Source organism: Oreochromis aureus, linkage group 23 (genome assembly GCF_013358895.1).
Source record: "Oreochromis aureus strain Israel breed Guangdong linkage group 23, ZZ_aureus, whole genome shotgun sequence".
Lineage (NCBI taxonomy): Eukaryota > Metazoa > Chordata > Actinopteri > Cichliformes > Cichlidae > Oreochromis > Oreochromis aureus.
The window spans coordinates 6,401,482-6,422,267 of record NC_052963.1 but is presented as its reverse complement, the minus strand read 5'-3'; the positions used below and the strand labels follow the sequence as shown (position 1 = coordinate 6,422,267).

Genomic DNA, 20,786 nt, shown 5'->3' with positions numbered 1-20,786 from the left:
TTTGGGTCACTGTCATGCTGGAAGACCCATTTATAACCCCTTATCAGTGTTCTGGCTGAGGGAAGGAGGTATTCATCCAAGATTAAAGAGTACATGGCTCCGTCCATTTTCCCCTCAATGGATTGAAGCTGTACTGTACCCTTAGAAGGAAAAACAGCCGCAAAGCATAATATTTCCATCTCCGTGCTTCCCTGTGGGAATGGTGTTTCTTGAATCATAGTCAGCATTTTGCTTCCTCCAAGCATTTTGGTTTCGTCTGACCACTGATCACCTTCTCACCAAGCTTCTTGCTGATGGTCTTGTAGCCCATTCCAGCCTTGTGGAGAACTACAATCTTGTCCTTGACACCCTTTGGGCTTGCCCATGGTGGTGGAGAGGTTGGAATGGAAGAAATGGATCCTGTGGACAGATTTGCTTAATATACATGATAAGTTGAGATCAGGAGTATCTGTAATTGATTGATTGAAATTTAAAAAGTCCTAAAACAAAGACACAGAGAAAAAGTCCTATCTACAGAATATATAAATGCATCACTTACAATTCTGAAGGATGAGAGCATCCCGCAGTTTTTCTGCAACAGGCTTAAAACATCCTCCATCCTCTCCTCTGCCATCCATTCACTCTCCATGTCTTTCTATGCCACTATTATATGTCATTACATTTTCTTCTACTTCTGTAGCTTGTGCATTGCTGGGAGTCTCTTCCTGTTAAAAGGGAGTTCTTTCTCCTCACACTTGCCAAGTGTTCCTCCAAGATGATCAGCAGAACATCTATGAGAGAGGCCTGTTGGAGTTCCCTCTAGTATTGTAGTACCTACCTAACTTTGAGAGAGCACTGCATATAATAGCAGACCACTTTGCTACTTAATTTTCTTCAAGTTCAAAAAATAACCAGCTTAATTTTTTTGTTAGTATTAAACACGTCTCTCACAACATAATGCAGCGTACTCACATTCAGAGTGTCACATGCACACATGCTTTATTCTACAACTTAAAGCACTTTATCTACCTAACATACACATAACATATTTTATAATCACGACTTAACCTAAGATGCATGTCTTTGGATTGTGGAAAGAAACTGGAGTACTAAAAGAAAGCCATGCAGGCACAGGGAGAACATGCAGACTCCAAACAGAAAGGCCGCAGCTGGTAGGTTTGACCCACCTGGGACCTTGTTGCTGTGAGGCAATAGTGCCAACCATCACACCACCAAAAGACAAAAACTGCAAAAAGATTCATGAGGACAAGTTGGCAAAACATTCGGTATCATTTTATAACACGTGTATATATAAGGCTCATACAGCTACCATATTTGATATGTACTGTAAGTCACAGTTTTCATACACAGTACACTTAATCACAGTTACAGAGAGATCACTGTATTCTAAATGCACGGTTCAGTAAAACAGAAAGGCATTATTGGAGAAGTGGTCATAGGGCACAGTAGAAATCTTCTTTCCATGATCGGAACAGGAAACTTTGTTTTTCTATTTCTACTTGTGGTTTCTAACTACTACATGGAACACTAGATATATTCTATTGCTCACGTATTCTATTGTTCATAGCATAGTTTGCCCCCCCCCGCCCTCCCGATGTATGACAGGTTTTAAGGATACTATACAGGAACTCTATGTGCATATATGTTCAAACCTACAGCAGGAATGTATTTACACAGCTGATTGTGGATGTGTTGTTTTGTTGTTCTGTTCTTTAAACAATGTAGCCTGTGGTAAAACCAAAGAGTCTAATTTTTGAATATAAAAAAATAAGTATATGACAACAATATATATATAACTTTAGGGAATAACCAAGGCCTCAATTTAAGAACCTTTCTTAAAATTTGGTGTCAACAAAACAGTCAGTAAACAAATTAGCTGGCTACAGGCAAGCTAACTGGTATGCAGACTAACCTTTTTTTGGCTGTACAGTATTTTTACGCTTTGGCAAAATAACCGTTAAAAGCTTGCCGGATTAGCTATTAGCAGTTTCTGTTTGCAGTGTACCCATGAGTATAAAGGTCACTTATACTGACTTACTTTGTCACTGAAGAAAACTTTAAAATGTGATTATTCTTATGCAAGTTTTGGAGGACCATGCATATTCTCCCCCCAAATCTGCTTTCAGCTCTGAATTTGAACATTTCTAACACAGATGAATATATATGCACATATGTTTAAATCTAACGTAGTGTACCTTTCACTATTCACAGTCCATAAACACAGTGCCTTAAAGTGGACCTATTTTGCTTTTTTTGGGCAGCATAGTGGCACGGTGGTTAGCACTGTTGCCGCACAGCAAGAAGGTCCTGAGTTCAATTCCACCATCAGGCCGGGGTCTTTCTGTGTGGAGTTTGCATGTTCTCCTCGTGTTTGCGTGGGTTCCCTCCGGGTACTCCGGCTTCCTCCCACCGTCCAAAGACATGCAGCTTGTGGGGATAGGTTAATTGGATAATCCAAATTGCCACTAGGTGTGAATGTGAGTGCGAATGGTTGTCTGTCCCTGTGTGCTGGCCCTGCGACAGACAGGCGACCTGTCCAGGGTGTACCCCGCCTCTCGCCCTATGACAGCTGGGATATCCCAGCTGTCCTGAAAAGGATAAGCGGAAGCGAATGGATGGATGGATCTATTCTTGGATTTGTATCATGTTAAAGTAATACCGTCATCTCAGGCTGTGAGCACAGAGGAATTAACGAAGGGCAGCCAATCAGAACAAAATAGGCTTAAGTAGAGTGGAAATGGTCAATTTTAGGCACAACATGAACAGAGCATAACAGGTCCACTTTAAAGAAAATTCAACACACACATGATCTCTTACAAAAAGTGGTTACTATTAAGAAATAACTTCTTGGTTGTACCAGAGTCACCCACCTGAAAAAAGAAATGGAAACATGGATATAACACTTTAAAAACAACAAAATGCGCACAAACATATGCACAGCTGTTTTCAGGGGGGCTTTTTAGCAACTTGTATTTTTCTCTTTCCTTTTGCTCGCTGACGGTCCATTATTATCGTTACTATAAAATCAGAGCAGCTTCTTTGTTCCAGCACCTTCACAGTTGCCTCACCACTCTGTGACCCAAAAAGTCACCTTCAAAAAACATTAAAAAAAAAAAAAAAAAAGCTACAAAAACGATTTAAAAAGGCTCAGAGAGTTGGGTTAATAATAAAAATTAAAAGCACAGTAGAATTTGGCCTCATTGCTTTGCTTTGATTGTCTTGTGTTTGGCTTGCTAGTCAATGGAAGTGTAGAGGCTGCAGTTAGGAGAAATCCCAAATGGCCTCGGTGGAGTCGGCGGTGGCTGACGCTGGAGTGTGACAGGAAGGGGTGGGGGGGCTGGATACTGGAGGGTCCTCAGGACTGGCGAGGGGCACTGCTGGGTACATGAGACTTAGGAAGGAGTCTCTGGTGTGCCTCTTCACCTGTAACAGAACAGAAAGTCCCTGCTCAAACATCCAGTTTTCAAAATAAAAGCCTACTCTTTTAAATTTATTGCCTCTGTTCTGTTTTTGGACTTTTGCCTTCAAAGAAGACGTCTGACTGAAGAAACCCACCTGCTTGAAGAAGGCGTGGGTCAGCAGCTCAGATGCTGATGGCCTGTGGAAGACAAACAGAACCAACACCAGCATTAAAGTCTGTGTGTCTGTGCTGTAGGTGAATGTGGTTGTATTTCTTTTTAATTCCATCTGACTGCTGTTTCACTGAAATCACCTGCGCTCAGGCTGCTGCTGCAGACACAGCTGGACCAGGTTGTGGAGGGTGGCAGAGTGGTTTTTGGGTCCAGGGCTTTGAGGTCGGTCCGTGGGAGGAGCGGTGGTGCTGTGCGTCAGGCTCCCCGTGGCCACACTCTCTCCAATGCCGGAGTCCACCCCAGAGCGCGACACCTTCAAACCCCCCAGCTCTCCAAGCGGGAAGGGAGCCACGTCCAGCAAGCAGCAGTGGGAACCGCGCAGCTTCTGAAGCAGCATCTGAGTGGCAAGATTCACACACTGACACAAACTATAGACAACGATGTCAACATTTGTGTGTAGCTACACATTCTTCTAGAGCAGTTTGGGTATAGCTGATTACCTGAGTGGGTGGCATGTCCTGGAAAGGCACCCTGCCGCTGACTAGCTCACAGGCCACAATGCCCAAACTGTAGATGTCTGACTTCACTCCATAACCGTGCAGGTCCTACTGAGGACAACACCAAAGAGGAAATGTATAACAGGCTAAATTTTAGTTTAAAATTTTTTTTTTGATCCACTCTAAATATTGTCATCTAAGACAAGCATAGAACCTTCAACCATCCTACTGATCAGCCAACAGGACCAAACTCGGCTTAAATGGAGACGGAATTAAGTTAAAAGAGCTCATGTGTGTAGGGTGAGGAGCCCTCTTACACACACAGACACGTTTGTTTGGCTATTGTTGTGTGGACTCTATATGTAGCCACTTTGACGTTGACCACTGGACTATCTTGGTGTTTAGAAACCTGATGTAACAAGCGAGGAGCTCACTGATGAAGTGGCATGCTCACCTGTTTTAGGGAACATCTGTAAATTTTAGCTACTGAAACATGTGTTTACACTCTTCCCAAAGCGCTGCACTAGTAAGATCTGATCTGATATCCTTGTGTTGGTGTTGTTTCTGCATCATCATTGGTCATTTTAACTGACCAATCATGTTGTCTGACCATTCAGTTAGCATTAGCCAAGAAGTTCGCTAATGCTATTAAAAACCCAACCGGTTGCAGCAGATGGCCCCGCCCCTCCCTGAGCCTGGTTCTGCTGGAGGTTTCTTCCTGTTAAAAGGGAGTTTTTCCTTCCCACTGTCGCCAAAGTGCTTGCTGATAGGGGGTCATGTGATTGTTGGGTTTTTCTCTGTATGTATTATTGTAGTGTCTACCTTACAATATAAAGCGCCCTGAGGCGACTGTTGTTGTAATTTGGCGCTGTATAAATAAAATTGAACTGAATTGAAAAGCCATCATTAGCAAACCAAAATGAATAACCTAAATTTGGCTAACAGGAACCTATCTTGATAATATATGTATCATATTGTATAAACTAATAAAGAAAACACCTATATTGTTTGTTCCAGAAGAGAATTTTCTATAAACAAAGGCTCCATACAATGTGATTGGTCAGATGTAACGTTTAACAACACCAACATAGAGATATCAGATAGTCTCACTGACTATTGCATTATTTTAAACTATGATTTATGCAAGGTATGGCAGAGCAAAAATCTGGAGCTGGGGATGTGCAGAATCCACTTTGAAGCGGAAGCGTGACACCGACCTGTCGCAGTAGTTCAGGGCTGAGCCAGGGCAGCAGTGCCGGGCTGTGGTGGGGCATGTCAAACACGGTCCTCATCCTCTTGCCCTCACGCATCATACAGTAAACACTGTGGAGCCCTGAGAGGTAAACACGCCCCTCCCCTGACAGCAAGATATGACTGGCCTTCACCCCTCTGAGAGGAGAGATATAGGTGTAAAAAATATACATTACAAAAGATACAAATACTCTTCCCCTTCTAACACATATGCTGTCTTATAGCCTAGCTTTATAGTGTCTTGTAAGTTCCACTGACCGGTGAATGTAGCCCATCCTGTGCAGGTATTCCAATGCTTTGAGCACACCGTACAGCAGGTACGCTACCAGGGATTCACTCATTCCATCCGGGAAATATGTCCTCAGTAAAGTATCTGCAGAACCTGCACAACATTCGCCTCTGTCAGTGCGCCCCAGGGTGGCTGTGGCTACAACGTAGCTTGCCATCACCAGTGTGTGAATGTGTGTGTGAATGGGTGAATGACTGGATATGTAAAGCGCTTTGGGGTCCTTAGGGACCAGAAAAGCGCTATATAAATACAGGCCATTTACCATTTACCAACAAAGCAGAGGGAAGAGACCAGTTGAGCAGCTAATTATGGAGCTAGTGCTAGAATTATAAAAATCACAGCACAGGAAAAATAACCAAAAAAAAGCCACAAAAGCTTCTACATTAGGATAAAAGGATAAAACGCTGTGGATGTGTGGTTGTGGCTGACCGTAGGCCATGAGCGGTGTCAGGACCCACAGCTGGCAGCAGGAGCTGAAAACCAGGCGAGAAGTCAGCAGGTTGGGGTGACGGAAGAGCCGGGACAGCAGTACCTCATTCTGGGATTTAATATAGAAATATCCAGTGGATAAAGACACGTGTACAACCGCGTATATCTCAAATACATGACAGCATGTAGTGCTCCGATCACCATGAGCTGCAGCAGCTCCTCCTCGGTGCACTCGTCCAGGTTGGTCTGTTTGACGGCCACCAGCTGGCCAGTAGGGATGTGGCGAGCCATGTTCACCTGGCTCAGATTATTGAAGCCCCGTCCTGTGACACAGTAAGTCGGCATGAAGTGAATTGCACTGCTATTTTTTTTTTTTAAGATCTTTAACTCGTTTTTATGCTTGGATGTGTTTCCTTACCCAGCTCTGACAGTAGCTGGTAGTGGGCCGGCTCGGCCGACAACCCTGTGATGTCATCCCCACCCGCTGGGCCCTGCAGAGTGTACTCAGAACCGTCACAGCTCTGCAGGGATGCACACACAAACATCCGCAAAACATATGTTAGTGACCTCACTACAAGGCCAGCAGAACAGAAAACATGATTCAGGAGAGAGCATACACAGATTAAAATGTACAGGAAATCATCTGCGACTGTCTTCATATTTGGCTCCTCACTCTGTTTCTGTCATAACTCCTGCAAAGTCTAAGGTTTTTTTGGCAAATGGCTTTTCAAATAGTGCAGAGGTGCCATTGTGTATTTAAGAGGTTAAGAAAAGTCATGCAATACACAAATACCCCAAATAAATCATTAGTGTTTATAAGCACAAATGTGTATATGTTGCAAACAAAATTAGTTTGTTGAAGATTTTATAAACTTGCGAGTCTTATTAACCTTACGGACATGTAATCGACACAGACTGTATCCTGTTCTCTGGTGCTTATGAAGCAGTGTTGGTGCTGAAATTGGAACAAGCCTGATGGAAAGACTAAAAAGCTTTTTGACCTAACTATTTTATCCTGAAACGTCTGACTTTGGGCGTCTCTTCATATCTAAGGTATTTAAATCACTGAGATAGTCCAACAATATACAAAAAACAGCAGACTAAACTACTAAAGAGAGGAATCCCTGGAAGTAGGTCTGTTTCAGATGACATCAGAGTTTAAGCACTGAATAAAATCTACCTTTGTTGATACTAGCATGCCTAAACACCCATGCATGAGAAGATAAAAAAGGCGCGAGGGTGTAAAGTCTCTGAATAACAATAGAAGTGTATGAGTTCAGCAGGGACTGAACTCACTAAATGCAACAGTTTATCCTGGAAAGATCACAGCTAAAGACATCAATTACATGTTGTGTAGTAAAACATGCAATACTTACTTTGAAAAAAATAGAGCAAACTAAAGTCAGTCTTCACAATTTACAACATTCACTACTTTGTAATATTTTAATGCATCTCTTCTGCAAAAAAGAATCATCATTATTCTGTTATTTTCACTTTTTCCTAATTATTTCATTTAAATGTAAATTAAATGCAATGATTGCCTGATTCAAGCAAATATTAATCCCATCTTTGCACACAACTAAACATCTGTAAGGTTTTAAAGGGAATGCAGTCGAGCCCAGAGCAGAAGGAAACATTCATTTACATATTTGACGAGTCTCAAATATGTTTTCCGTGAACACAGCACCAATGTGTTCATTGAACATTTTCCCACTAATTTCTGTACTGGCTGCACTGAAATTGTTCCAGTTGTGTTCACAAACTGGAAGCAAGCAGCTAATGTAAAATAATACCAATGGGCAGGATTTCCTCCTGTCCTCCTCCATTTGTTGAGCCACCAGCTGCCTACAATCTTTCTTCATCTACAACCGCAAAGGAGCTGAAGTGTCACAGTGACATTGGGTTTCTAGTTTGCGCCGCACTGTGTGAGGTGGCTGCCAGCAGGTGGCGCTGTGACACAGAGAGGAACAAAGGGGAGTGCGTGAGGGGAGGATGCTTGGGAGTTTCAGTGATGCAGAGGCTTTCTGGGGATGTCTGTTTCACAGAGACACTTGCGTATGTCTTGGACTGATTTCAGGGATACACACACCACCCCAGGATTTACTCTGCATCAGCAAGAGGAAGTGACATCACACATTCATAATTATTATTAAGTTGCTAATAATGCATATTAAATATGAAGTACTCAATATAGAAGAAAGCATCTAGACTGGAAAATTTTAATGTTTTTGGTGAAGGGGTGGGGGAAGGAGCTTTGGAGTAAAGTCTGATGATGTCATAGTAACGCCCCAAAACCTGAGGGTATAATATAACAGAGCATTCAAAATGTAACAAAAAAAAGTTGCATCATTGGAATCGTTGGATGCTAATTTATTGGAGCCTCAGGTATTATTATTAGATTTAAAGGGAACCTATTAAGTTACATATTAATTCACTAATGAATGACCACATTAAACACGGTCTAATGAAGTTTCTAATAATGTGGTGAGTGTATGTACACTTATCAGTGTATTTTTGGCCATCTAGGAGGCAAAAATGTTCAGACTGCTGTAAATGTTGAATAAGGATTTAAGTCAATCATATGTAAATTTAGGCTGTTATAAACATGGCATAATTACTATCTTGGTATACGAATATTTGAAAGTTGTATAACGTGGTGTAGGGACTTGCACTGCACACTTGTACTGTTCTGCAGGTCTAGTCAGTCTAAACATATTAATGTAGTCATGAGCAACCTCAGTTGCCTACCAGTCCTAAAGCAACCTGTTTTATAATATATATATATATATATATATATATATATATATATATATATATATATATGACAATTACATTGAGACCTAATTTTTCTAATGTAATCTTTCATTTTAATTTCAAACTTCAAAGAGAAAAAAAATGAGGTTAGAAATGAGCATAATAGGTCATCTTTAAAATGATTTCATCCTCTTTTAAAGCTGTCTTTAACAACACTGAGTAAGTAATAAGCAGCTCCAGACAGGTGACAAACGAACAGTGATGATACGATGAAAGAGCATCAGTGTGACGCCTGTCTCCATGCTGACAGAGTCTTGGCTACTGACCAGGAACTGGTGGCTGATGTCCTCATAGCGCTCCTCTATGTCCATGGGCTGGACCTGAGCGTGGGAGATGCAGGAACAGTCCTAGTGAAGGAGGGGGAGGAGGAGCACATGTGAGACATGCTCTAAAGGAAGAGGAGGAGGAGGGGGGTGGAAAGTGTAGGGTGATGTGCTGCCAGGCAGCGGGGGATTGGATGGGGTCAGAGTGAAATGAGGCAGAGAAGCAAGCACAGGGGAAGTAGAGGCCGTGGACGCACTCTCACCGGGGCTTTTTATCGGAAATGGTGAATGGAGAGAGAGAGTTAGAGTGATGGTAACAGGCAGCAAAGAGGCAGCCTATGTGTCCCAATAGAGTGAGAGAAGAGCTGCATACATAATCAGATGCACCATTTAGATGTGAGGGATGTGCACAGGTAGCCAGTATTAATATCTAACCTTCTCAGATTTACATGTATAATAACAGGCTTACTGCTCGTGTTACTCACAAACTAACAAAAAAACTGATTTGAAATCGGCTGATGCCAAATGTATTTCTGAATGTCTATACAGAAGACTAATTGAACTCAGCATGTCCCAGCACCGGCTTGAGACAACTGATTCGTGACTATACAAGTAACAGGTCACCCATTCAGCTACACAAGAGGGCATCAACCACGCAAAACACATGCGGAGCGATATTCTTACCAAGAAAGACATGGAGTCCTTTTGGCGATGGCAAAACCACAGGCTCGGGCATTCATCCGCTCGCAGGCTGCAGGAGACCGATCGCGATGGAGGGAGCGCAGCAATGTAATGTGAGACACACCGAGAATCTCCCCCCACCACCCCACACCTCCACTAGACTAGAAAGCAGCCAGCAGCAGCAGCATTACATCCAGCCACAGCCATTCATCCATCCAGGCTGCAGCTTACCTGGCTGCATCAGCTGATGGAAATGGAAATTCGCCAGCGAGTGTCCCCGTTCAGGAGAGTCGCTGTTTTAGCTTTGGGGAAAACTGAGGGCTGGGGTGATCCTGGAAAACAGAGTGCTCTGTTATTAACTTCTTTGTTTATAGTTCGTTCTTTCTTTTTCTTTTTTTCTTCTGTAAGGTCCTTGTGTCATATTTCGCAATCAAATTCATCCCCACTTCAATGTTACATTCACTGCAGCCATTTCAGTAAAAGCAGTGGATGATTATTATTCTACTGTCGTCCATTAATTAATATGCCTGTTAAGCTAACTGTCACATTTTAACTAGATAATTAGTCGTTGCACGGATTAATTATTAAATGTCAGGACATTTACGGGAGCTTTTGTTTTGGTAGCGGAGGACATTCATAAAAATATATATTTGGCTGGTTGAGCATTAGAGTAAAACCTGACAGTTATATGAGGAAAGAAAAGGAGCAGCTTACCTTCACCTCACAGCAGCTCCGCGCTTTCACATAAACAAAGCAAAAACACCAAGGACACCCCGCTATCCTGAAAGACTTAGCGTTTACAGCTCACACCGCTCCTTCATTTTGTATTACTTTATGGGAAAAGTAACGAGTTTTACTGTTAATGACAAACCGCATAATAAGCCACAGCGAAAATGTTTTTAGAGGACTTTTAATTTGACACAGACTGCTGACGCTGAATAAAGACGTCATTAGGCCTTCTGTCGCCACTTGATGACCGCTTGTTGCCCTCCCTCCCCTCGCTTCCCCTCCATTGTGTGAGGCTTTGGTGAAGGGATTGACAGACACCGCATGTATTGCTGGAACTGCCAATGATTTGGAATAATACTGATATAGGGTAAGCCTCATTGTAACTAATAAAATGTGTTTTAAGCTCTATAATGTATAACGGTCAACGCGGGAGGGATGCTGATTGTTTAAGCTCGCGGTTGCTGGCTAACGCGATATGAGCAACAGTGAAGCTGTCAGCCAGCCACAGGATGGTTAAGCTAGCTAACGTATTTACAGTTTTTTTGTTAGCCGATATGCAAAACATTTTGTTAACTTTGATTCGCATCTATTTATATAAATCTCTTATAACCTTCTTACTAGCCTTTATTACAAAAATATAACTAAAGAACGGGGTGAGTAAATTTTAGCTAATGGTCAGCTCAACAAACAGACAGGTGTGCAATATCTTACGGTTCATTCGCTAGCTTAACTTTATCCTCTGGAGAGTTCAGCCGATAAAGGTTCCAAGAGGAAAGCTTGGGTTAGGAAGAGTTTCATGTCTGCAGTGGCTGAACTATCCCAACAACTCCCTGTTAAATGCTATCAGCTGAATGAATGATGCCAAATTGAAGAATAGCTTTTTCATATTTATTCATGTGGTTAAGCATTTTAATACTACTAATACTAATACTGTTATTAATAACAATAATAATTCAAATTCATGTAGCACCTTGTGTAACACATAATGCGTAGGGTTGTAGGGGAGGCAGTCTGTGCTGTTACTAAACAGCAAAGCATTTCAAATTGAAGGTTATTTTCAAACTAAGTTCTGCTTAGTTAACGTGTTCATGGTGAATCATTAGATACTGAGTTTGTTTGGGGTCATAGTGAAATAGATTTATATGAGTTTATCAATGTTTTATGGTATTAAAAGAATCTGAACCTGATATATGCAAAAAAAAGTTTACATATATATCCATAACCTTTGTTCGAGAATGCATTGACAAGGCTATTTGTGGGGTCGTTGTTTAAATTTTTCTGCTTTATTTTACACTGTTTGACTGCTTGCTGTGATTGTGGCGAGGTTTTTATGATCTTGCTTTGCTCCTTGTGGTGCAGACAGTGCTGATAACATCGCATCGTAAACAACGGATGTGGAGCCACTCAGCGAGACAAAAAAATACTCTCTAGATAATACTCTCCCAAGCATCTTTTTTTGCATGCTGTTGTGGTTAAGATAATATAATCTTTTAACTGCGTATTGGATGACATACGTTGCCAGTATCAGCCAATGAGTTTATCTGTCCAGATCTAGATTATAGTTGGCAGTCAGATCAGATCAGATTAGTATTTCATGATGCGGTATGTGACTTGGTTTAATTCCTTTTGGCCGGGCATGACAAGGAATGTTGATGTTCCTGTGAGGGATTTCTGGTTATGCATCTAAAGCCCCTGGTGCAGTCAATCAAATGCACTGCCTCCCCTGTGCACATGCCCTCTCTAGTTTGTCCGCTCTATCATGGGCTCAGTGCAGATGCGGTGATTAACAAGCAAGGCCAATAACTGGTAAGGGAAAATGTCAAAAGAGATATCATTCTAAGCTAACCAACAAAGTCAGGTTGAGCATTGAGCTGAAGGTGTAGATCAGACATGAAGGGAGGTGAAGCCTGCGCAAGGCTGTAAGCAGACAGTCCCTGTGGAAGAGCTCGGACAGACTCATGCTGTGTGTAGTGATGCGGTGATGAGTCTGTTTAAGTGTTACTTTCAGGGCTGCTTCCTTACTGCTGTGGATTTTACATCTTTATACCATCACCTCTCTTAAGTAGCAGTGGTCACAGTGAAGCCAGAGAGTGTTGTATTTGTGTGCATGAGCCTAGCCAATGAACGATAAATTTCCATTTAATTTCTGAGTGCTTAGTCAGGAAGCTGTCTGCCTGTGACAGTCATGAAGTGATTCAGAGGCACTCGGACACCATCAGTCCAGGCATTTTAAATGAGAGAGAAAATAAGAAGCATTTGTTTGATAGAGATTCATATTAATGATTGACACATGCAATATTCTGTGCTTAAAATTGCTCCACAGCCTAATATGATCATTTGAAATCTAGGATCAGTCAACTAGTCATTAATGGGCAAGTCAAGTATATTTCCCAGGCTTTTAGTGGTAAGCAGCAAGTTTAGGCTGTAGCGTTGCATGCATCTCATCTCCTTTAATCTCCTCTATTATGGAGATGATTGTTTAAGCGTCACTGTTATGTAAGGCGTGTATGAATGTTGCCCAAGGATTGTGTCCTTCCACAGGCATGCTCTCTGATAAACACCCACACAGAGTTTGTGTGTCTCTGTATGCACAGGCTGCTGATGCAAAAGGTACTCAGCCTATTCCTAGCATGTCTCTTTCATAGACTGTATATGAAAGATAGAAGAAACCCCTGGATTTGAAAAGTTAGCCCATATGGAAAAGATATATATGAATCTTATAAAGTTTGTATCTGTCTTGTGTGAAACTTGTATGAAAAGCATACAAGAGTGAAAACAGATATAAGATCCCTTGAAAAATTATACAAATGAAACTTGTATGTTTTGGATACTTACTAAAACAATATATGAAAGTAATGAGAAAGTGGTCACTTTCATGAGTAAATCATATAAGCCTTATATGATTCACTATATGAAGTAGGCCACATCTTATGCAAGTCTTTTATAAGTTATTACTATTTCTTTTCCATATGGGAGGCAATGTGCAATTTCTTTAAACCTAGATTCTTTCTAATTGCTTGTCACGTTGAACTACTAAGATAGCTACTAAGATAGCAATTGCCGAAAACACCCTTTTTGACCTTTCTTCTAACCAATGTATTTCTCCACTTTTACACATTAAGGTCAGTTGACTGGACAGAAGTGCTGCTCAGTTCCTGGAAAGAGTTGTATAATATCTCCTTTGTCCACTGTAGAGGGCTAGAGTCCACAGAAATAACCCTGATGACGTCATAGTCATATTGTTGATAGAGATCCTGTGTTCACATTTTAGAGCTGGAATCTGTGTTCATCTTTTATATTACGTCTATATTAATCAAGCAAACTGGATCATGGGAAATGTAGTCTGGCAAACTGACAAACTTTTGACTTTTTTATGTTTTTCATGACTCCAACAGCAGCCAGTTAATTGAGATTAAAGATGTGTGTAAGTAAATAAGAATATATCTTGAAGCACATGTCCCATCCCTTTAAGACAGCACATCCTGTCTCATTCCTTCGGTCATCCCTTTAAAGCTTGGAAGAGTTCATACAGAGACGGGCAACAGGATGTGGGACGGCTCTATGTCACCCCTCCCTAAAAACTGTATGTGGAGTTATTGTCACAACATTTCTTCAATCAAAATCTCAGCGCCTCACCTTTAGTTTATTTAGTAGAAGTAGAAGAAATCTTTCAGCGTTAGCATTTTAGCATTTATTTTAGATTTGTCCTTGCCTGAAAATGATATCTGTGGTTCAAAAATCAAACACTGTGGGTGGCTCTGCTTTATTACCAGCTGCACATGTTACCTGGACATGTATACTGCCCCTCATTCAGCCTCTGCAGAGGTCACACATCTTCATCTGTGAGACCACTAACACTTCTCTTGTCTGTTTCAGGTAGCGGTGTGTGTGGGCACACCGCCCTGTCAGCACAGGAACAGGATGTGATGTCATGCCACTAGCAGCTCCCGTGTTCTGTCCAGCTTTGTCTTTTCACGAGTGGGGGAGCCTCCCCTCCCCACTCCCCCCTTCCAAAGACGGGATATGTTTGAAGTCAAACCCCGGGCGGTGGACAAGAAAGAGTCAAGCACGGAGACAGGTGAGATGGTTTTCTGTATAAATATCATATATCAAAGGCTGCAGTACGGCCACCGGTTTGCTTTGTGCACATTTTTAAATGCTGCTTTGCCAGTATCAGGTCTCCCTGAGGTACAGTATGTGGTGCCTTTAAGCCTGATGCTATACTTAGCTCTGTTTGTCCTAGTAAACCACATATTTGTTCGAGTGGAAGGACATTGGCTTGTACAGTGCCTGAGCCAAGACAATACACACACACACACACACACACACACATACTGTTCATCAGCCCACACGCAAATCTCACTGGAGCTGCACAGCTTTGCCAAAATAAAAGCATCCCTCTTCATTTATCAACTTAATGGAATGCTATTGTGCCATGATAATACCTCAGCCCACACACTTTTTGTCTGTTTTTGTGGCAAATAATTGATTTTTCAAGTGCTTTGTGGGAAATAAAAAACTAAACAGCATAATCAGTTCATTTGCACCATCTTAGAGAGCGGTTAGTGACATTGAACATCTCTCTAGTTCAAATCGGAGAGCTATCCAGGGCTAAAGGGAAGCTGCAGTCCTAGTTGGTACAGTTGGAGTACATCCAACTCACTGGAAATTCACTGGAGAAGCAGTTAATTGGTATCGAGAACTGCTACAAGGGCAGGCTGGCCAGTGAGCCAGGTGTTAGGGAAAACACAAAATGGGAAGGGCTGCTTGACTCCACACTGCCATCTGCTATTTGTGCTGCACGCACTGCCAAGAGTGCTGTGAACTTCTGCTGGACCATCAGTGGACTCAGACTATTTCTAAATCAGCCTAAGCACCTTGTTATGTTCTGTTATCAATAGATCTGTGATAGAGCAACTCTTTTGTTTGACTTTTTTATTGTTTAATTCTCAAAAAGTAAGGAATTCATCATATGCCTGTCATTATGGACAATTTTAGACTAGATTATCCATCCATCCACCTTCCATTTATCCAATTCAAGGGCCCGGAGGTGCTGAAGCCTGTCCCAGTTGCCATAGGAGACACAGAGACTTAGTCAACTATTATTGACTAGAAGATTAATAAAAAAAAAACCCCAAAACAAACAACAACATTAAAAATCCCCAACAATAATGACAGTAATGGTTGCGCCACCAGCTGTTGGTGATGAGTTTTTTTCCTGCCTTCCTCCAGACGAGGGGCTGGGGAGCAGCGGGAGGAATTATGGCTCCGGCTCAGTGGGCTCCGGTTCGGCCGGTTCTGGCTCCGTGTACCTGTCGGACAGTCAGGACTGGGTGGTTTCCCCGAGCTGCTCCCCGGAGGAAGGTCCCGGGAACAGCGCCATCTCCCCCATGCTGGCCGAGGAGACTTTCCGCTACATGAGTAAGTATATACGTTTTGTTATATTTTTGCAAAGCAGCTTCCTTTTGCAGACTTCCTTTTGATTGGTTAAGCCTTGTACAAGAGAACCGAGCAGATGGTGTGTGTGTGTGTGTGTGTGTGTGCATTAGGCACGTGAGGGATTCTTTTTATGTGGCGCTGTTCAATTAAAGTCGCAGGGATTTACTGTGGACATTATTTCGCACAGCATTCGTCATTGTGTCTGTTTGTCTTTGCTTGTGTGGCTCTGGCACTATGTGTGTGTGTGTGTGTGTGTGTGTGTGTGTGTGTGTGTGTGTGTGTGTGTGTGTGTGTGTGTGTGTGTGTGTGTGTGTGTGTGTGAGAGAGAAAGAGAGGGAGGGAGAGAGAGAAAGATCCAGCACAGTTAAGTGCAGCTGAGTTCAAAACCAAAGCCCGAGTGAGTCACGGGACAGTAACAAGAGAGGCGGTGTGGATAGATAGAGGATGAAGACAAGAGAGCAAAGAGAGGAAACACAACATGCCAGTGTTAAACATCCACAATGAGGAGGCGTACGATAAGTTTGCCGTGGAAGGTGAGCACAGGCCCAGTCCTCAGTACATGTCTGAAAGACAGAAAGAGAGAGAGAGGCATGCAGCTTCAGTAAGCATGTCAGCAAGGTCAGGCAAAACGTGACAGCGTAGAGGGCAAAGTGTCTGTGTGTGTGCGTGTGTGAGTGTTACTAGAAAGGAAGTGGGCAAATCTGGTGGTGTGTTTACATTTAAACAGGTTGCAGTTTGCTGGAACGAGACAGGATAAACTTCCTGTTTTTCTCATAATTGCCAACGCTTTGCTTCCTGCGTTTGAAGATTATTTGATTTAATGTGAGCAGATCTTCATTGTTTCAGTTCACTGAATGTTTCATGATGTCCTTTTATTAATGTTTGATCTGTATACCTGCTTCAGAATACAACAGTTTGAAAGTCATGCACAAAAAGGGTAAAACAAAAGTAATAACAAACCAACAATTTGAACATTTCTCAAATAAATAGTAACTTTAAAAAAACAAGTAATGAATGAAGTGTTTTAGTTGCACATGTGAGGAAATTGGACATTGAAGGAGTCTCAGTTTCATGGTGCTGTTTGCTCCACTTCTGCAAAGTTAAACACAGCCTATTAATAACACGTGCAGGGGCATGGCATGTTAAGGTGTGTGAAAACACTTAGAGAGGTCTGATTTTGACACTCATATTTAGACCTTGCAGTTGATACTTTAGTATCTGAAATATTTCAGTACTCCATTTTGGTTATACAAGTATCAAGTATCCTGGTTTTAGTGTCATGTTGTGAAATTTGAAGAGTTTATACTGTAATTTAATGGCCGTTGAGGATCTTGTCATTTGGCTCGACGAGACGATGTCCCATCTCTTTTCCAAAGCCTGACAACAAGAGATGAGATGGCTTTTACGCTCCAAGATTTGAGTCGTAACACTTTCTTGTCTGGGAAAATACAAAGATGTGAATAAAGGGTACTTATTATGCTCAATTCCGGTGGCTTTGCATGAGTTATTAACTCAAGTTATTAACCGGTGCATTTCTGCCGGCTCATGACGGAGCAAACATAGAGCGACCTAGAATTGATTTGAAAGAGATAAGCTTTTTGAGTTTGATCCAGGTGTCATATTGGTGCACCCATATGATTGTACCATTTATTCCTCACACTGCATTTTGAAATTGAGTTTGTTGTATAATCACGCGTTGAGTTTATTGATGCCAAAGGTTCAAGCAGCCATGACTCAGGAGATTCATGTTACTTAACAAGTAACACATTGACCACTCATTGGCCTGTTGTGTGTCTGTAGTTAATGAATTTATGTCAAAACGAAACAGAGGTTGGACTTTGCTGTTATGAAATTTATTGTGGCCAGAGTTCAGTTACTGCCTTGTATAAGTCAATACAACCTGCACTGCTTTCCCACTGTGCGATCAGCATGTGGTGTAAACAGTTTCATTTTATTTATGCAGCATCTGATCATGATCAAGCCAGACTATGGACATACATAACCCATACAATGATGGCATACTTTCAGCAGCAGGTAAAGGTATTAGTGTATGTTTTTGTCTGTGTGTTGGTGTGTGGAAGAGTAACTTGAGACATTATATCCATTATGTATGCACTGTAACTGTAACAAGGATAGCCGTGCTGGGCAGAGGTTATTTTTACCCGCTGGTTGTTGGAGTGCAGTGTCCAGATTCAGAGGTCATTGTAGGCTTCAGATTACTGGATGAATGCTCTCATCCATTTGAGCAGCTGCATAGCTCAGCTTGTTACTTTTAATCCCTGCTGAAACTGTTTTATTACACTACATTTATTCAGAAAAAAAGAGAGTGAGTCCGATGTGAATCTGTGCAATGCTGTGTCATAGAAAGGCATAGGGCTTCTAGCTGAAACCAGATGGCTCAATGATTAGGGTTGCCACTTTTCTTTGAACAGGTGGAAGGCTGAGCTGTGCAGCGCTGGTGACACCCACTCAGGTGCTAAAAGCGGACCAGACTAATCGATGTGTAGATTCTCTGACTCTCAACAAACTAATATCTCTACATGATGTTGGTTTATTGAAACTTGCATTTTTCTGCCAGTGTTTGTCTCTTTCCTTTTCCTTTTCTTTATCCATCTGTCTTAAAACAGGCTGGTTTACTTCTACACCATCTGAACTTTCCCCTCTTTTTCTCTCTGCATCTCTCTCACTAGCATATCTTGCTTTGGAACCCCCTTCTTATTCCCACCCAGGCTCTCAGAGCCTCTCCAAAGGTATCCTACTCTTCCTACCTGCCTGTTCTTCTCTGGAACTTAATTTAGCTCAAGTGTGAGAGAGGGGCTTCTGTCAAAAGTGTGGCCACTGATGGCTTTACTTAAACTTGATCTAGGATCCGTTCCTAGGCCACTGAGTGGGAGCCCCTCTCCACTTTTTGCATGTAGACAATAAGACAAGAGAGTTGCATAGTAAAGGTCTTCTGCTTCCTACTGTAGTACTGTATTGTGTACTGTAGTCAGCTTGTAGTACAGTTATTAATTTCACTGTAATGTAAAGTTCTTTTTAAATTCAGACCACTAGCACGTGTTGCATAATTATTGCTCCAGCAATAATCATTTAGCAATTTAGTGGACATAATTTGGACCACGCGTCCATAATCAGATGCTAAAAAGTGTAAAGAATGGTGATGTTGTGTGACTATACTAGCCAAGTAGCTCCTAATGTTGCTTGTGGTCAGAATTCTTTATTATGTAGTAGACCATGCATGTTAAAGATGTGTCCAGTAATTGATTTTATTTTCATGTTTGTGTGGAGTTGCTTGGATGCACAGTGTGCATGCCAGAGTGTGGATTCTAGATTTTTTAGATGTGTGTGTGTGTTTTCGCTTGTTTGCTGCCTAAAAGTTAACGTTTTCCCTCTGGCCAGTCCTCAGTGCCGATCGAGTGGAGCAGATGACCAAGACGTACAATGACATTGAAGTGGTCACACACCTTTTGGCTGAGGTAGGGCGTTGACCTCATTTGTGATCTTTTTTTTCAGCTAAGAAAACAACAGCCAGTTAACTGATTAACCCTCGGTGCCTTGTGTTCTCTTTGAACAGCGGGACAGAGATTTGGAGTTGGCAGCTCGGATTGGTCAGTCACTTTTACAGAGGAACCACCTGCTACAGGAGCGAAATGAGGCCTTAGAGGAGCAGATAGCACAGTCTGTAGATCAGGTAACTGGTTTTATTCACTTTAAAATGTGTAAATAATGTTTTGTGCTACATAAAGAGAGGGTGATAGTATGATCATTTAAATTGGGGGTGAGGGAACTCCAGGCCTCAAGGGGATGGTGTCCTGCAGGTTTTACATGTGTCCTTGATCCAACACAGCTGATTTAAAGGCTAAATTACATCTTCAACATGTCTGCATGATCTAGTGATATTGTTGCAATAGGTTTTTAAAAGCGAAATAGAATAAAGCATTTAGACATTTGAATAATAAAAAAAGGGGCTCTAAAATAGATCCCTGTGGTACACCTTTTCCTAATAGTTAGTTAGCTAGTTAACAGTTGCGGCAGATGGCTGCCCCTCCCTGAGCCTGGTTCTGACAGAGGTTTCTTCCTCTTAAAAGGGAGTTTTTCCATCCCACTGTTGCCAAGTGCTTTCTTATAGGGGTCTTCTGATTGTTGTGGTTTCTCGGAATTATTGTAGGGCCTCGAGCCGCTTTATACAAAAAGCGGCTCGAGGTGACTCTTGCTGTGATTTGGTACTATATAAATAAAATTGAATTGAATTGAATATCTCATGGACCAAAAAATGCTTGATATACATTAATAATGTACTATTTTTTAAATGCATCTGCAGCCAAAATAACATACCATTTTATTTCAATAAAATGGTATTTCTGCCACAAGTCATGCATGTTTGCTGTATACATACAAATATTCCATTCACTTTCCAGCTTTAAACTAAATTTCAACCAAAAAAATGAAAGTTAGATTTTTGTATCTCTAGAAAAAGAGAGCTTTAAAATGTTAACATCCTGTAAACACTAATCACTTTTCCTAAACTGTCCACATTGGTCAGGTTCATCAGCTGCAACATGAGCTCAGTAAGAAGGATGAATTGCTGCGGATGGTGGCCAGCGCCTCTGAGGAGAGCGAGACTGATTCCAGCGTGTCCACCCCACTGCGGCAACCTCAGCCGCTGGGGGGAACCGCCGCCGCTGCACTCAGTCAGCTGGAGTCCCTGCAGAGCAAGCTGCAGGAGCTAGAGGAAGAAAACCTGGCACTGAGGACTGAGGTATGTCGTTCTCCAGGAAGCAAATTTCCAGCACTCGATCAAAAGCAGATGTTGAAGTATAAT

General features: G+C 41.9%; 2 protein-coding genes across 6 annotated transcripts in view; one reads left to right on the top strand and one right to left on the bottom strand.

The window, feature by feature from the left end:
* Nucleotides 1-2,727: 2,727 nt before the first annotated feature.
* On the bottom strand, nucleotides 2,728-10,727 carry stradb (STE20 related adaptor beta). 2 transcript variants are annotated; one of them, XM_031757835.2, is made up of 12 exons: nucleotides 10,511-10,727; nucleotides 9,800-10,128; nucleotides 9,119-9,199; nucleotides 6,457-6,559; nucleotides 6,240-6,361; nucleotides 6,039-6,147; nucleotides 5,579-5,702; nucleotides 5,287-5,458; nucleotides 4,073-4,177; nucleotides 3,713-3,969; nucleotides 3,556-3,598; nucleotides 2,728-3,423 (listed from the first exon to the last, which is right to left on the bottom strand). In XM_031757835.2, the coding sequence occupies exons 2-12, from the start codon at nucleotides 9,809-9,811 to the stop codon at nucleotides 3,262-3,264; spliced, it is 1,290 nt and encodes a 429-aa protein (XP_031613695.1). In that variant the 5' UTR covers nucleotides 9,812-10,128; nucleotides 10,511-10,727; the 3' UTR covers nucleotides 2,728-3,261. The 2 variants fall into 2 exon arrangements, with proteins under 2 accessions (XP_031613695.1, XP_039462174.1); XM_039606240.1 differs by lacking the exons at nucleotides 9,119-9,199; nucleotides 9,800-10,128; nucleotides 10,511-10,727 and having other exon boundaries at nucleotides 6,457-8,723.
* Nucleotides 10,728-10,787: 60 nt separating this feature from the next.
* The window catches only part of trak2 (trafficking protein, kinesin binding 2), a 16,792-nt gene continuing 6,793 nt past the window's right edge, over nucleotides 10,788-20,786 (top strand). The window contains exons 1-7 of one of the 4 annotated variants that reach the window (XM_031757798.2): nucleotides 10,788-10,892; nucleotides 14,402-14,603; nucleotides 15,758-15,946; nucleotides 18,655-18,714; nucleotides 19,364-19,440; nucleotides 19,539-19,655; nucleotides 20,508-20,723. In XM_031757798.2, the coding sequence (XP_031613658.1) occupies nucleotides 14,549-14,603; nucleotides 15,758-15,946; nucleotides 18,655-18,714; nucleotides 19,364-19,440; nucleotides 19,539-19,655; nucleotides 20,508-20,723 (714 nt within the window). In that variant the 5' untranslated portion in view covers nucleotides 10,788-10,892; nucleotides 14,402-14,548. Of the gene's footprint in view, nucleotides 10,893-14,401; nucleotides 14,604-15,757; nucleotides 15,947-17,704; nucleotides 17,999-18,654; nucleotides 18,715-19,363; nucleotides 19,441-19,538; nucleotides 19,656-20,507; nucleotides 20,724-20,786 lie in introns of those variants that run through there. The other 3 variants (XM_031757799.2, XM_039607467.1, XM_031757800.2) reach the window with 3 other exon arrangements.

Excerpts from the sequence above, each read along its gene's own strand:
- stradb (XM_039606240.1), bottom strand. The coding sequence starts at position 6,697 with ATGAAGACAGTCGCAGATGATTTCCTGTACATTTTAATCTGTGTATGC. Across the intron at positions 6,148-6,239 it reads AGGAGCTGCTGCAGCTCATG|AATGAGGTACTGCTGTCCCG; the intron begins GTGATCGGAGCA and ends ATTAAATCCCAG. Across the intron at positions 3,970-4,072 it reads AGGACATGCCACCCACTCAG|ATGCTGCTTCAGAAGCTGCG; the intron begins GTAATCAGCTAT and ends CTTGCCACTCAG.